The sequence below is a fragment of the Talpa europaea genome (genome assembly GCF_964194135.1).
Source record: "Talpa europaea genome assembly, chromosome: 3".
Taxonomy (NCBI): Eukaryota; Metazoa; Chordata; class Mammalia; order Eulipotyphla; family Talpidae; genus Talpa; species Talpa europaea.
Genome location: NC_140069.1, coordinates 10,873,629 through 10,891,088, shown reverse-complemented (window position 1 = coordinate 10,891,088; position 17,460 = coordinate 10,873,629). Strand labels below are relative to the sequence as shown.

Genomic DNA, 17,460 nt, shown 5'->3' with positions numbered 1-17,460 from the left:
GAGGTACTTTGTGTGGCTCTTTTCCAGATGTGCCTTGTCAAATGATCCTTTTCTCTGGCTTCTCCAGTTACTTGCTGACCTAGTCTCCCCCTGCCCATACTTTGTGCCAAGGACCATTTAAACGTAACAAGCATTATGCTAAGGTAGGATGAGAAGAGAAGCTTCCGTCTTTCAGGAGGTCATGCACCACATGTCTTAATTGTTTCACCCCATCAGGAGGAGCATATACCTCCCAGTATTTTGATTATTCATGTTAATTCATGATCTGCACAATGCCAGTGCATGCATTATCCGCGAAACCTAACTTTTTCTCATTTCTTAGGTAACAGGTACTTATAAAAAGGCATTCTAAGATTTTGCATGCATGCTGAGGTGCATGTGTCTTACTTTGAAAGCCTGTGCTGCGTTGTGTAGCTTTAATAGGTTTTTACTGAGCGACAACCCTAACCCCTCTACCTGACTAGCATCGTCTGTGAAGAATACTGAGGATCTAGCTATAAACAGACATGGTGGATTAAATTAGGGAAAAGTCCTAGTATCTATTTCTGATTCATTGAGCTACTCTAATATAAGAACTCCAGTGCAATTTGAAACAAATAAAATTTTCTGAAAATTTGAGAATTTTAAATCAGAGGCGAGCCAGTCATCTCCCACAACCGGTATTTTCTGAACTCCTGAGTTTACATTACACAACACCACACCTACCATTCACTGTACACAATACTGTAGAAAGATTCCATTTGGTATCTGTAATCCACATTTGCTGTTGCTTTTGCTAGATACTTTTTTTCAGACGCATTTTAGTCCCCTGTGACTACACTCTCAGAAATGTGTGGTTCTGCCTCTTAGTACAGAACCAAGTAAAATCTGAACATCCTAAATCCACTAAAAGACCTTTAATGGTACAGACTTTTAAATGAATCATTTATAGTATACTCTTTACGTGTTTGCTCTTTGGGGTCTACAGGGGCAGCAACAGTGAAGGAGATGGGAAAATAGCCTGGGTTGCATTTAGTGTTTTCAGTTTTCCAAAGCCTGGATATAAACGAAAGACGAACATTTCTATTTAATTTATCTGGCTAGAATCCTATGCCTAATGGCTGCATATATACCATAAACACTGGGAAGAAGCAGCCATGGAAACACTTGTTTTCTTGTTGGGCTAAAATTACTCTGGGTTGAATATTAACACAGTGCCTGGCAGTACTTTAAAAGCAAAAATAGCTTAAGCGTGACTCACTCTGAGTCATTACTGCTAGTGCTGCTATACTGCCTGGAGCTTGACATTGAACAAGTTGGCAGCCTGTATTGCTACATTTTTTCTAGGAACTCTGAACACATTTCATTCTTGTGAATTCGCTTGTGCAATGATATTAAATAGAGTAATATGTTTATTTTGTTTCAAAGTCAAATGAATTTGAGAATGGTGAAACTGAAATATTTTTCTTGGGCTTTCTGTAGAAACTCAATTCTCAGAAGTCTCCTGTGGCTAAAAGACTTATTTTACAAAGCGTTAATAAAATGGCATGGAGGTTTTGTTTTAGGTGCTTGGACTTTTTGATTGAAAATGTGGGACTTACCCGAAAATCATTGTAAAAACCAGCCTTAGTAGTATTGCTGACAGAGATTCATTCATTTTCTGACCTTACCTGACTAGATGGGTTGGACCATTCAGGAAGCTTTTTTTTTTTTTTTTATTATTATTATCTTTCTTTCTTCTTTTTAATAGGATGAGGCATGCTATGTAGCCTGCCTTGTAGTTAAGTTAGATATATGACTTGTAAACTTCTCTCTTGTTATTAAAGATTATATAATGGGAAGTTCATTGGTTTTGAAAGGCAGACAAACCCACCCACAGGATTTCGATTGGCCCATTCAATCTGTTGCATGCCTTTCCCTGAGTAACCAGTGTGGCCCCGGGAGGGAGGGAGTACATTGTTGGCAGACTGGAGGAAAACCTATGAAGGATCTGTTGCTCTCATCTGGTCTGGGGTCAGGAATGGCTGGGAATCTAAAACTATATATATGAGGACGGTTTTCCCTCGGTGTTGCAATCTTTATTTTAACATGTTTTTGTGTTTAGCTTTTGGAGTTGCCTAACAATTTAATTTCAGTTGAGGCAGAGTTTCAGCTTTTATTATAAACTGGAGGGAACAGAGTTGGGTGATTATTATTTTTTTTTTTCTATTTAAAGGCACTGCCATTTTACTCTAAGATTTCAGTGATTTATATAGAATATTTTTCTGTGACAGCCTCAAACCAAAATGAGCCCAACCTAATAATGCTTGATATTATTTTGAAATTGTTTTACCATAAAATTCTTACATTAGAAGATGTAACTCTGGCAGAGAATTTCAACATAGTTGCACAAATTGTGTTTCATATTACAACTTGTTCTCTACTTGACTTCATTGAAATTAATAAAAGGACTCTTTGAGAAGGATCTGGTGAGTTAGCATCATTACTTAAAAAAAAAAAAAGAACTTACTCATAATGTATCCTGTGTTGCTAAGTTTTCAGAGTTAGCTATCTCAGCCGCACCCAAAAGCCCTTTCAGAAGACTGAAATCCATTTATTCATTTACACTGGCTTAGCATTTACTTCCCAATAAAGTGAAAAGTAAAAGCTGAGAATGATACAAAATTTCCCAGAGATATAGGATGATTTCATGAAAAACTAACATTTGGAAATTGAATTGCTGCCAAGTCTTGAATGTAATATGTAGTTCCTTATTCTGTGGTTAAAGAGAGCCTTTTAAAGCAGGGCTTTCTGACTTAGGCCCTGTGGGTGCTAAAAATATCCCAGAAATGCTTTTTGCATCCAAAGAGGGCATCACCACACTGCCCCAGCTCTACAGGAGAGAAGGCCAGGCCTGCTATAAGCATTGCCTTGGGCTGTGGTCATGTGGACCCTTTGCTGCTACCTTTTGGAGGCAGAAAAATGAGTTATTTGTATGGTTTGAAGATTATCTGGAGAGGATTTAGTAAAGCAACCCTTTTCAGGTTGAAAACTGCCAGGGCTAGTCTAAATGAGGCTCCGCGTAGCTACTGTTACTATTTTTGCAGTTGCATGGATGTGCCTTGTCCATAGAAATGTGTTAAGATAACAAAGTCATCACACAGGACCTAGCTTAAAGTAGGCACTCAGTAAAAGCTCCCTAAAACTGAATTTATTTATACCACAAATATTACAGCTGCTGACTTTATTTGGTTTGCAAAGCTTGTTTTTTTTCTTTCATTCATTCTTGCTTTTAGTATATGTCAGAAACTGTGAGAGCAAGGCCTAATAAGTCTTGAAGAAGTACCTTCTTCACTTGGAAAGGCCGATGTGCAAATATGAAATAAATACACTTGATCATAGGCTTTTATTTAGTCTAGGTATCCAGGATGCCATTGCACTGATAGTGGTAACATTTAAAAAAAACAAGCCACTAACTTCTTTGAGCACTTGCTGTGTACACAGCCCTTTCGAGGTCCTGTGTGAGGCCATCCTCATTTGCCCATTTGTCAGAGGAGGATATTGAGACTCCTAGAGGGTAAGCAGTTTGCCCAATTTCATATTCACGATTCAAACCCAGACAATCTGGCTGCAGAATTCACGCTCATCACCATTTTGTAGTCATGTTCACTGGACTTTGTTGCAGAAAAAGTAAGCACTCTGAGAAATAAGAGAAAAATGGGAGGTTAGTAGACCAATGATAATGTGATCTCTTTCATGGGATATTAGATTTTTTTGTTTGTTTTAATGAATGATGATTTCAGAGTCCTTTTGCTAAGATCTGTGTTGCTAAAACAAAGCTGCTTCTTAAGAAACCATTAATAAGCCACCCTGAATCTAAGGGTGGTTTACCACCTCTCCAGCATAGTTTTCTTAGGTTATATGTGCTAATCCCTGAAATGAGCTGAGTCTTATACATTCCCGCCGAGGAATTAGCTCTGCACTCAGAGTTGGAGTCCACCATAGAGAGAGGCACAGTGGGTAGTACCTGGAAACAGCTAGAAGGAAGGCTCTCCTTCCATTGAAGGTCATGCTTCTCCTTTCACCGTGGGGCTCTCACACGCTCCAACAGTCTGGCCTCCACACTTACATTAAACCCTGTCCATAGTCAACTCTTGTCCGTAGTCAGCGCTTGTCCATAGTCAGTGCCACCAGTTATTCAGAACCCTGCAGCTCTTGTTCCTTCCTTGGCTTTGTCCAGGTTCCTGAAAGGTGGGAGAGGAGCCCACCAGCTCTCCCTGTCCCCATATCCTGGAATTCACTGGCACCCACACCGCTGCCGCTGGGTCCAAAGGTACAGCGAGCAGAGAGGTCTATCTAGGGAGGTCCCTGGTGTTTGTCTCCTGCTATGCTTTGGGGGTGACTTTGCTTTCATTTATTTCTTGGTGGATTTTGTAAGAAAATATTTTCTCTTAGTGCCGGAGCAAATTACACTTAGTTGCTGAACAAAGTTGTCAGCAAGGACGTTTTCATTTTCACTGCAGGCAGTTCAGCATTTGGCAATTAGAGACAAATTCTCCTACTGTTCGGTGAAGTATAAAATAGTCCACAGTAACTGGAGAATGAATAAATTTCCAGCTACAATATTAACCTTGTCTTATTCTTCAAGTAATGCTTTTGGAAAGATGTATTTTTAGTAGACTTGTTACCATTTAACTGAAGTGTATCCTTGAGTCTCTGAAGTTGCCCCCACGCATCACCTACATGGGTAACAATTACTTACACTTGATTCATTATACACTTTATGTTTATTTTTGAAAAAGGAATGATGAATAACCATTTCCTTCCAGAAATCTAGAAACAAGCATTTTGTCTTAAGCTTTTTCTTGGCCCACTGCACTGACTTAACAGGAGTCAAAATGGTGCCCTGTGGAAATAAGCACATTCCTTCCTACACTGGGTGCATAGGACTTTGGACTAAATATTCCTGTCACCCAGTCATTGTGTGGATTTCCTTTAAGCATGTCCAGTCCTGACATTGTAAGATATTATTTTATGAGTTCTCCAGAAAAGGAAGGTGAACAGACAGTGATCAGCTGGTGAGTTCTAATCACGGGCTCTGGTGTGGGTCATTGGAATTTTGGACAGCACATCCTTTGTAATCGAAGATCGTGCAGATGGGGACATGGGATAGGCAGGAACAGGAAGTAGGCAGGTGCATGGCTGCTCTTTGCACTGTGCCCCCTCAAATCTGTGGGATCAATGCTGGACCTCGTGCTTGGCACTGTGGAGGCTTTGGGAGTTTGGGAAGCCCATTTGGGCTTTGAAAGGCACTTGGGATTAGGAATTCCCTAGGTTTTCACTTCTTGGCCACTAGAGGAAGAAATGCCACTTTTTTGAAAGGGAGTGGGGTGGCTCTTGAGAAAAAGAATGTGATTTTGACAATGGGCTGGGGGGTGGGATAGAAAAGAGGGAGGCACAGGAGATGGAGGGAAATTCAGAGGAAGATGTGGGAAGGAGAAATGGGAGGTAGGCAAAGGAGAGGAAGAGGCAGCTTCCCTCCCCCTCACTCCTCCCTGCTTTACAATCTGGTTATTTCTGCTTTCTCCCTTAGCTTCCTCTTCGCTTTGCCCTTTTCATGGCTCTGCCTTCTAAACCTTTTTCTCTTCTCCTCCTCCTCCTCTCTCATCGGTGTATCCTCCCCACCCCTGTCTCAACCTGCACCCCCACCCCATGCACTGCCTGCAGTTGCCCCTCACACTTGGCCACAGTGAGTGCCATGTTCACAGCCATGGCTGGCACAGTCTGAAATACCTGCCATCCCTTGGAGTCTTTTCTGGAGTCAGCCTTTACTTCCCAGTGGGCTTCACCAGACTTTCCAGGTTCCCTTCAAGTCAGCAAGAACCCCAAACTCGTCCTCATCCATCCTCCACGCAGGTGACAGGCTCCACATCTGCGGGACACGAGATGGGAGCCAGCCGGCCTTGTCCTAGACCTTCTGCAGAGATTTCATCATAGGACTTCATCAGGTCTGCAGATGACAGTGGGAGAATGTGGGCATTTCCCTGATCTGTGGGTGGGGTCGCTGGCTCAGAGAAAGAGCAAGTCGCACAGCTGGCGAGTGTCTGAGCTGGACGCCAGGAGAGTGTTCCTCCCTCTAGAGCGGTGCTTTGCTGCCTGCGATAACTGGCCAACTGTACCCTTAGTCTGCTTTCTGTTCAGAATTAAGGCAGACTCTTATTAGTATCTTCTCTTAAACTCTCAACTCTTGGTTTTTAGTGACAGCTACACGAATATATTGCCATTAATATTAAAAATCAGCAAGTATTTTACTATGCTAATAACCTCGTTTTAGTATTTGCAAATCTGATAAAGTTTTAATTAGGATTTCTTTATATTTAATCTTTCATGAATTACTTTGCAAACTATAAAAATGTGTTTATTATATGAGCAGAGAAATCAACTAATATACCAAAATAATGTAAGAAAAAATAAAATATGCAAAAAAGTATGTATTATAGAAAATTCACATAATATAAAGGACAAAAATTAAAGTCACCTGGAATCTTCACCACTCAGAGATGCCCACACAGATTGGTGTTGTGTCCTGATTATTCCACGGGTGACTGAGAGTTGTGTCAGACTTATTCCATAGTCTGAGCTCCTTATTTCAAAAAAATGCCTTTAAATTAATACCTCTCTCACATTTTCTGTATGTACCTTGATTTTCTTCATTTATCATTACTCTTAATATTCACCCACTGGTAACCTATCAGTGGAAAATAATTGATATGAATTTTCATTTTATTATTTTATTTTTTTAACTTTTTTTTTTAAGATTTATTTATTTATACAAGAACTGGGGTACAGGTCAGATGTGCAGGAGAGTGAGAGGATTCACCAGAGACAGAGTAGGGAACAGAACAGGCAGACTGACTGAAATACAGTGCTGAGGGGAGCAGCGGGCAAGACAGGACAGGTCTGCCCCACCATGTGGGTATCTCTGCGGCTGGTGGGGATCAAAAAGGCAACAGATCACTGTTACTTTCAATTTACATATCGTTAAGGTTGAAAATAGTATATTTTTCAGGTAGAAGTTGTTTTTTAAAAACTACTTTAAATTTATCAGCAGCCATTTATTAAATTCCTACAAGCTGTAAATTATTGAGAATAAAAAGAAGAAAAGCATGTCTTGTTCCTTTGAGAAGCTTACAATTTGTGCAGGTAACATGTATGTAAATACAATTCTATAGTTAACATACATGTAATAACATAACACCAGTGAATAATAAAGTTAAGCTGCTAGCAGTGTTCAGGGAGAACACAGAGGCAATGTGATTGATTTTGATCATTGGAATAAAGGTAGCCTGGAAGAGTTGGCATTTGAACTAGTCCTTGAGGCACGGGTAGAATTTCACTAGGAGGAGGCAGTAAAAGGTATGAGGCTGAGGCATAATATGAGAACCACGAGTGGCCAAGAGTACAGGCCCGATGTGGAGAAAGCGAATGTTCCAGAGGGGGTGGTGTGTGATGTGCCCGGATCGTCGGGACAGGTGGAGAGGAAGTAATAGCAATTGAACCTAGAGCAAGAAGGGGTCAAATACCTGGGGATCAATTAGTGTGTGCCTGGCTCTGTCTACGTTCTTTTTCATGTCCAGGTTACCACAGGAATTGCACAAGAGTTTTGTAGACTCTCAACAGCACCACTCACAGATGGAAATAAAAGCCGAGAATACCTCAGTGATTTTCTCCGGAGTCACACAGCTTAAAAGAAACAGGACCAAAACTCAAATGTAGGCTGAAGTTCATGCCTTTTCTTCCCACAGCTTTCCTAAGTTAAGCTGAGATTATAGAAAGTTCTGAAAATTATGTTGAGGTATTTGGATTATTTTGTAGGTATTGCTGTGTCTTTGATGCATGGTAGTTTCTGACTAGTGGAGATACTTCTAGTGATAGAGGGCAGAGGGCAGGATAAGTTAGGAAAAGGTGGTACAAGAAACAAGGTAGAAGATAATCACAGAAATTCAAGCATGACATGGAGCATCTGAGCTATTGCAGTAGCAGTGGAAGGGAAGGGAAAAGAGAATTGGAAAGATTGAGTAAGAATTCAAGCATAGCCTGTGTGCTGAAGGCAGTAAGGAAGCCTCCATTAGGTTGGTAACCCCCATTTTTTAACCATATACCCTTAATAGCTGAACACTTTTGAGCATGTATCCAGCATGAAAATTTTAATATTTTAACCCCCTTTTCCCGTGGATTTTCTTCAGCCTACCCATTTTAGAAATCACTGGAATTCATTAACAAGAATGGATGTTTGGGGAGATTGGCATGAAGGAAGGATAGAAGTGAATTAGAATTTGGTTTTAGACATGCTGCATGTCCAAAGGACTCAAGATGTCTCAAGGACTGCAGTCATTTGAAGTTGAAAGTGACAAAGTTGAAAGTAAGTGTTAAAGATTTTAGAAGGAAAATGATGCCGAGCATACGTTCTTCTGGAATTCATCTTTATCCTCAAAACAGAGTCCGGTATTTCTCCCCCCTCCACCCAAGTTCTGCTTCTGTATGGAGAAAAGTTATGAGGAGTCTATTTTATGTTATTTTTAGCTACTTATCTTCAGTTCATTGTTTTAGCATTTTATCATTTGATTCTCTGCTAAATATTTACAGATTTTTGAAAAGGTTATCCATGGTGGTCTAAATTAAAGAGTGAGTAGTCTTAAAATAGATCTTTTGTGTAGTCTGAAGCATGAAGATCTTTTTGAAGACCTTATAGATTATAGTTCATTGGCCTATTCAAGTTCTTTAGAAAATTCAAAGGTATCAAGCCTAAACATGTCTTTCAAGCCAAGGTATTCATCCAAAGATAAGAATGTCTTTACAGATGGCTTATGCTTTTCAGTAACTTTCTCTAAAGTGTAATTCTCATTTCCCTCTGGCCAACCCTCTGTTGCAGAGTTAATACCTTTAAAGCTTAGCTCAGGGTACTGTCAGTTTACTAGGACCCTACAATTACATGATTAAAGGCTCACATACTGGTTGGTGTTCTTTGGGGTTGGTTCAGTTTGGTTTGATTTTAATTGAGAATACTACTTTTTCAACCTTGAGTCAACAGGGCCTTTTATCATTGATATTCAAGGCATGTTTTCCTTCGGGAAAGTAGGAATGAGACACAGTTGTAGTTCCTCCAAATCTCAGGAAGTCCAGTGAACTTTCTCCCCTTTGTCTATTTTTCAAGTATGCTTGATGAATATTTATTGAATGCCCGGCCAACAGTAACTCTTCTGTAAGCTGATCAGATGCTGATATGGGAAAGCACCTTTTCTTTGTTATTGCTTAATTGATCAAAGGCACAAAGAACTTACCAGGCTAGGTCAAGTTTACAAAATGAATCTTTGCTGTAATTGAGCCAAATAGATTTTCAAAACAAGTACCTAAAAATGGAAAGATTCTTATTGAAGGAAATGACAGAGCAACATCAAGTGATGTTTCGCCCTGATCTTGCCACTGACTTTCTTAGACAGCAGAGGGCAGTAGTATAAGATAATAATAGTACTAGGTGAACCACCAGCTTTTGCTAGCTCTTCTCTTCACTGAGCTACATACATAACAGAGACAAGTGCCCTGGATTTGAGACTCTGCGATAGAGGATTAAAGGCATTAAGCAAAAATCACAATTTAGATTGGTGATTGATAAAAATTAACAGAATCTGGTTTTATAGCTAGCACAGATTAGCCTGGTCTCTTGTGTTTTTTTAAGTATTGTAGAGAATATATGAAAAAACAAATATTTAGGACTGTTAGCCATAGAATAAACCATCTAGTCGTGGATGTTTATAGTTGTTGTACAGGTAGTAGCAGGGTGATCCCATAACCAGGAAGTGCCGTGCCCCATAGTGACGATTTAGTGAATGTGAGTGTCATCCCTTCCAGAAAACAGGTTGTTTCCACAGCTTATCAGAGAGTTCACAGTCTATTGCTGCTTTGTATTTGGCCAGCGTCAAAAAGTACAGTTAATGCAAGAGCAAAGTGATTAACTCACCTTAAGACCTTTGTTCTAGCTCTGGCACTTTAATATTGTAAAGTGCTCAGAGACCAACCTTTTAAAGCCTTTCTTGCTCCCTGAAACACTTTTTTTTTTTTTTATTTCCTTTAGTGTTGCCACATAACACTGATCAACACTGATCACACTTGCAGTATGCACACTCTAGGTCACAAACCACTAGTGAATAATGAAATTATAAAGTACAAAGCATAAAGTTGTAACCAGCATTTTATTAAAAGGAAAAAGAAACTGAATTGGGTGCATTAGAATAGATCACAGTGTGTACCATGCAAGAGAATAGTATTCTTTCATAAGACTTGTTTCTTTTGAATGCATGTTTTTGTATTTTTGTAATGTAAATATATTTCTTCTGTGGTAAAAAAAAGTTTCAAAAACTTCTTTGAGTCATATTGTCAGTTTATAAATCTGCCTCCTGTATTAGACTATGTGCCTCTTTGAAAAAATATATCACATTTTCTTTGTTAATTCCTAGTACCCAGGACAGATCTGCCTGACACATCCTAGGTGTTTCATAATTGTTTGCGGAATGAATGAATGAATGAAATGTGAAATGAAAGTCCCTTAACTTCTCTGAGCCTCCTGTTTCCTTTCCATGGGTTAGAATATTTTCCACCAGATCTCACATGTTAGTGTGAAGATCAGTTGAGGTGATGGATGTGAAAGTGCTTCATGTTAGCACTATGCAGACAGATGGGGATTATTGTCTAGCATCATTTTTGTTATTGATGTTGGGCAAATAAACCTTAGGATCTCTTGAAACCTTAGACTCAGTGTTCTAACACTGAAATTTTTTTGGGCACCATGTATAGTACTGTGACGTCCATTTTTAAGTATATAGTTAAGAGACGATCTTGAAAAAGTAGGTATGTGCCTTTTTAAAACATTTTATTATGGACCATTTCAGCATACAAAGTAGGCAGGGAGAAAGTGGATTTCTGTGTGCTCACCCTACAACAGTTAGCAAGCTCTAGGCAATTTTGTTTCATCTACATCTTCTACTTCTCTCTTCCCATATTACCCTGAAGCAAAATTGTCTTTCTCTTCCCTCTCCTCCTCCCCTTTCTTTTTTACCTTTTCTAGTATGTAGAATTAGTCTTAACATTGTTTTAAAGTTAATCATAAGTACCGAGAAATGTAGGTTGGTGAGTTAGACTAACTGGTGTGTGGATGACTTATTCACTGACAGGAAATAACAGGTAAACAAGACATTTTGTTTCCCAAGATTTTCATATGCTGGTGACCAGCGACATTGCAAAGTGATGATCCCATTTCAGGCTTGGAACTGGGTTAGAGACCTGGTCACATAGTAGCCAGCCCTGTCATCTTCCTCAGAGATGTCACCATACAAAAAAAAAAAGGAAGAGTCTGAGGCATAACAAGTCTCTTCAGCCTTTCAAATTCTTATTTTCTATCATGTCATTCTTCAAGCTTTTCACCTCTAGCTAGGCAACATAGAATACACAGCTGAGATTTTAGAAACTAAAGTTGTAATAAACTCTGCCTTAAGACCACAGCTCAGGTTTGTACTATGTCACTCAAAAGTCAGAATCCACTTAAAAGAATGAAAGCACAGTAAATAGAAATCACTTACATGATTCATATTTATTAATTTTTTTTTCATTTTCATAATTTTGGGATTTGAGCTTTAATATGATACAAGCGCTTTGAAACCCAAAGGCTGTTTCACTTGGTCAAATATTTTATTTTTTGTAGACTCTTTTCTTCCTTAAAGTCAAATATGAAGTTTTTAAACAAGGTATTGCTAAAGTTTGTCCAACACAGTAATCGAGTAGCAATTATCTTTGCCTGTGTCCATTGTTTTAATTTCTTGAAATTTTTAAAAAAATTTCTCTTGTTGGTGAAATCTTTTCCCAAAATAAAATGAATGTGCTTTCATTTTAAAATATTTCTAGCCACATTTGTAGCAATACTGGAAGGTTGTCCTGTAGGCAAGTGAGGAGAGTTGTGGGCTGAGACAACAGGGAGGTAAGGAGGAGGAGAAACCCACATGGAAAGCATGGAAGACATGGAGGACCACAGGTCTGGGTCAGCATGTCAGGAATACCACGGTTCCATTCTTCCCTGCTGGGTACCTAGTCATCACATTTTCCTCCTTCCTTTTCTACATTCAATAAATAGATCCTTATTGATTATTTTTTAGAAAAATCACTGGACTTGAAACCTTGCAAACTTGGAAATGTCATGGTTTGTGGTCCTCATCTGTGTGCTCACAGTTGTAAAACACGTCTCAGGCTCAGAGTGCAACAGACTATAGGTTTATCAACAAAAGAGAAATTGAAGGGGGAAAAAAAAGCATTTCTAAGGCCACAAATGACCAGCTGTCCTACTCCAGTGTCCATAGTCTCCTGTACTCTTGCTCGTGCAAGATGGCATTGGCCTTCAACAAGAGCCAGGAGTCACACTGATACTTGATGAACCAGGACCCAACTCACTGTGGCAGCTGGAGGTAGTCACAGGGTGTTGCTGCTGTGGTGTTGCTGTGTGGTGGTAGCGGCCAGCAGCTCCAGTCCAAAGACCAGGTGGGCAGTGTGAGAAGTAACAGCAGCAGGGGGCAGTGCCAGTCATGCCAGAGGCAGGAGCAGCAATCAGCTGACTGTGCCAGAGGATCAGAAGTGATGGACAGCTCTTTGAGGTGGACAGGCACAGGCCAGTAGTGCCAGTTGGCAGCCGTCAGCAGGCGGCGATGTGGAGGTACCAGTGTTACAGCTCTTTAGAGATGCCACGGACAGGCCAGTGGCAGTCAGCTCTTTTTAAAAGTACTGGGCACAGAGCTAGTGGTGCCAGTGAGCTGGAGGGTCAGGCACCAGCAGTCAGGCAGTGGTTTGAAGTGTAGATCAGATGCAAAGGTCTCAACAAATAAGTTTCTGAAGTGAAGATTTGATGAATGAGTCTCTGCAGTGACTGTCTCTATGAATGACTATGTCCCAATCCCTTTACTGCCCTGCTTTGTATCCCTTTCAGGGAGCCCACATTTCAAACCTGATTGACCTGTCTTCAAAATGTGCTGGTCTTAAAGCTTGAAGGACATGGGTAAGGTTCATACCCAACTGGTGCAGGATTCAAGACCCAGTGGTGTGAGGAAACCTGCCCTGTGCCTGGTATGGTGGTCTCATGCTAGGGGTGCAGCAGAGTGGGAGACTGTACCCTCTGACCCAGCATCCATGGAGTTCCTCTTACAGGCTTTCTTTTCTACTCCTGTGCTACAGCAGCAGTTCTGATCTTTATCTGCATACACCTGGACAATAATAACAGTTGAGAAAAAATAAACTAATACTTTGCCTTGCTGTTTTGTTGCATGTAATCTTACAATAATCCTGCGAGGTAGGACAGGAACCTGCTTTTTTCAGATTATGAAAACTAGACAAGCACTTGCAGTCTATTAAATTGCTAATAATCTTGTTGTTCTGTGTCTTTCTTCCTCTACAGTTCATCCAAGAATATTAAGATAATCTTCCTAAAATAGAAGTTTTAGTATAATACTGACCTAGTACTTTATTGATCTTGTATAGCTTTACTGTACTTTCTGTAGTAAAGCTATACAGAAAGTTGGGAAATGATTAATACAAAATTCGATGATAACATTTTTGGAGGGCCAGATTCAGCAAGATTCTGGAGTACTCAGATTTTTCTTTTTATTGTCTTAGTGGTGACTCTACAGGGCAATTTATTTTCTAAACTCAACACATTCTGTGCACTTTTCTGTGTACTTGTTATAGTTTACTACAAAGAATTAAAAGTAAAAGAACAAGCTATTTTATAATATAGTATTTATGGTATAATCCTACATGTGAGACTACTATATAAATGGGTGTGTGTGTATAGTACATAATTACATGAATGGGAAGTATGATATATAAATTTTACACATTGATGAAGTGAATATATGTCATATTTACATACCTAAATATGTCTGTGTTGGAGATGCCAAAGGTTCGTGTGTCTATGTGTGTCTTTGAAAAACAAAGAAAAAGATCTGGTACAGTGATACAGGGGGGTGAGGATGGAACAGAGAAGGAATCTATACTTTGTGCTTTTTAGCGCTATCATTAAATTTTTAAATAATGATTATCATGTAGTATTTTTAAAATCAGATTGGCATAAATAAATGAGATGGCTTCTGTCTCTGCCCATAGATATAAAAGCCCCCTCTACCATGCTCCGTACAGTTTGGCCCAGTGCTTTTTTTTTTTTTTTTTTTTTTTTTTTGTTTAAAAATGTCTTGTTCCTTTGCTAGACTAATAAGCTTTTAAAGGGAATGAGAGCATGTCATGTTTTTCTTTATTTTTCTTGCACCTCGTAAATCCTGGCGCATAGTAGAGTATATGTAAATACTAGTGAAAGGTAAATGAATGAACGCACCTCAGAAGAACAAAAGGCTGCAGGCAGCCAATGGATACAGCTTAGCCAATGGTTATACTTTTGCATGTTACTTTGTACCTGGCATAGCAGCAGGCATAAACTTGACACCTGAATACAGGTTAATTTGAATCTAACTGACACTTTGTGGAACCTATAGGCAAATGTGGAGTTCACCATTGGTTCCCCTCTTGAGTCCAGACAACAGGAACATGAAAAACCTTTGAAAATTAAAGAAATGAACACCTAACAGATTAAAGTCAAGTGAGGCCATGTGATCTGAAGAGACATAGAGTCTGGTTGGGCAGGAAGATTTAGACATCACCTAACTATGAGGGTATTGACATCTTAAACACACACATGCACACAGAAACTCTCCTTCAAAAAAGCATTTTCTATTACCAAAGCAGAAGAAAAAAAACTGTTAATATAATTGTTTTGATACCTTAAGGCACTGTCTCACCACAGTGGCATCTGCCAGGGTGGGGCATGTTGCCCACCCGCCTGGCAAGCAGCTGACTCAGTTGTAGAGAGCCATGGCATCTCCTGCACCTTGCACTGGAATCCTGCATAATTCACTCCATTTGCTTTGCTTTGATGTACACCAAGCTTCCCCGGTAATTTGCCTTCCCAAGGAGATTATTCACTGTCAGACTGATGTAGCATTTGGTATGCCTGCTTCTTTTCTGTTGGCCACTGCAAATAATAAAGTCACTTTCTTTTTTTGTGTACATCAGTATCTTCTGAGATTTTTTAGCATGAGTCTGGGATATCGGAGTCTCCGAAGCTCATCAAGGTAAATACTACCTTGTGGGCATCCGTTGGAGCAGATTTTGGGTTTCCCAGATGTTGTCCATCTTTCTTGTCATCGTGTTTCATGTTTCCATTCTACGCTTCACCAGAATAACTATTCCCCGAAGTAATAGGTTAAGAACACCTTAATAATAATGTACATTTCAGTTTGCAAGTACCAAATAATATTATATTCAGTAGACCCTTTTCTGCTGGGTGAGTATTATCTGTTTGGTTTTGCAAATTTCAGCCCCATGTGGAGGAGTGGCAGCTGTACTGTGGATGCCACATCAGAAGCCCTCCGACAGTTCATTTCCATTTCTGGCTTCACAGCCTCTTCAGGCTTCAGTTCTGGCTCCCACCCCATTGTCAGCGGGGATGCTGACATGCTCATCTCTTCCTAACCTGGGTCTCTCTTCCAGCAGTGAAACTAAGGAAGATGGAGGACACAATGAGCTTGACAAGATTAAGGATAAGGATGCAAGTAGAGCAGGCAATGGACAAGATTATAGAATTTTTTTCTTCCATTCTTACCTTTCTGTCTTTCTTCAAAATAGCATTTAAAAGGGTTTCAGATCCCACACACTGCCATGATAAAAATAAAGCATAAGTTCTCAGTTCGTATCTAGGATTATAACTGAACCTAAACCAGATTTCAAGAAATCATTACTGGCAATTTCTTGCTATAAACAGTAGTGAGCAAAACCCACTACAACTCTTAAGTGACTCCTAGGGTTTTTTAAATTGAAAATTACATCAAATAAGTACACGATTAGGTGCGACTTTATAAACATCTATCACCCCACCCCCTTCTCTCCTATTCCTCCCATGTCACCCCATCTTCCAGCCAAAATAACTGATTACTAAATTTCACTATGAATTTATTAGGAATTTACTACCCAGAGCACTCCTCATTTGTCACAATGATTTAAAATAATGTATTTTTCATTAGTTGATTAGGACCTCACAAAACTTTCAAATAGGATAGGTAAATAGAATCATGGAAAGATTTACTTTTTAATAAAATTAGTTCTTAAAAATTGCTGTTTTTATAACAATTACAAGTTTATTCATTTATATAACTATAGTTCTAAAATAAGACACTGTTAGATTGTTAGTATGCATAATACATTCATGACACTCCTATCTCTGTAGCGCACCACACATGTGTACTAGCATTAAATGGTACGGGTGGAATTGCTGTATCGGTCATTACAGGCAACTCTTGATTATTTAGATGCTGACTCGCCAGTCAATGAATTCTTCAGGCCCTTTGGCTTTCTTTCACCATCCTCTGGCTTTCATTTTCTGTGGAAGAAAGATGATGGTAATGAGGAGGGTCCAGCTTTCATCCCATGGGAGCAAGTTTGCTTCACAGCCAGAGACATTTTGGGTGTAAGATCAGTAGCTACACTGTGAACATGCAATCGTGGAAGTCAGGCTGGGTAGCCTGTCACCACCTCTGAAGGGCTGATCCTGTCTTGGTGGGTTAGTAGTAACATCTTCTGAGTCAAAATTTTGCATTTTCTAAAGTGAACCTGGCACCTATTATGCTATATGCTGATGGGGGAAATTGGAAGGAAGGAGGCTACAACCTTTTTTTTCCCCTTCCCTCTGTTGAAAGACAGAATTTGCACAGGGAGACCTGAAAAGACAGTTGATTGATGGAAGAGAACTAACCTAAATTTGGGCAGCATTGGCAAGCTGAAGTTTGCAATTTCAAAATCACATAGGTGTCTCAGCTGCTGCCATTTTTATCCTGAAGCCAGCCTTTCCCACACTGGCTAGGTTAGACCCTTTAGGAACTGGCAGAGGATGTGGAGTTCCTTTTCTCTCTATTCTGTTTTCCCCAGTTATTTTTCTGCCATCTTTTTCTTGGCCCTTTACAGTAAAAGGTTAATACCAAATTACTCACTGCATGTCTGTCTGTGTGTTGTGTATATATCTACATCTTGTTTTTGTTAGTTTGCAAATACATTTCAGAATATTCCTTTCTAACCAAATAAACTCCACTAGTACTATTTCTTAAATTTTTAGAGTCATTGACTCTTTAGATGGTCTGAAAATTACCCTTAGAAATGCATATACCAGGCCTCCCCAGTGGCACAGCAGTTGAGTGCTGGGTTGCAAAGCTGCCCGTAGGCTCTGCAGTGTCGGTTCGATCCCCGGCCGCTGGGCGAGGGTCCCATATGGCGTGCAGACCTCTCCTGCTGCCCGCTGCTCCCCTCAGCAGTGTACTTCGTCAGTCTGCCTGTTCTACTCTCCACTCTGACTCTGGTGAATTCTCTCAC

General features: G+C 39.8%; 1 protein-coding gene across 2 annotated transcripts in view; it reads left to right on the top strand.

Annotated features, from left to right (window-relative positions):
- Positions 1-17,460, top strand: part of NSMCE2 (NSE2 (MMS21) homolog, SMC5-SMC6 complex SUMO ligase) — a gene marked incomplete at both ends in the record, with an annotated part of 200,154 nt that overhangs the window by 85,418 nt on the left and 97,276 nt on the right. Inside the window, one exon of one of the 2 annotated variants that reach the window (XM_084230412.1) lies at positions 15,595-15,674. The exons of the other annotated variant lie outside the window; for it this stretch is intronic. Within the exon in view, the coding sequence (XP_084086538.1) occupies positions 15,595-15,674 (80 nt within the window). The remainder of the gene's footprint in view (positions 1-15,594; positions 15,675-17,460) is intronic. 2 annotated transcript variants of the gene reach the window in all.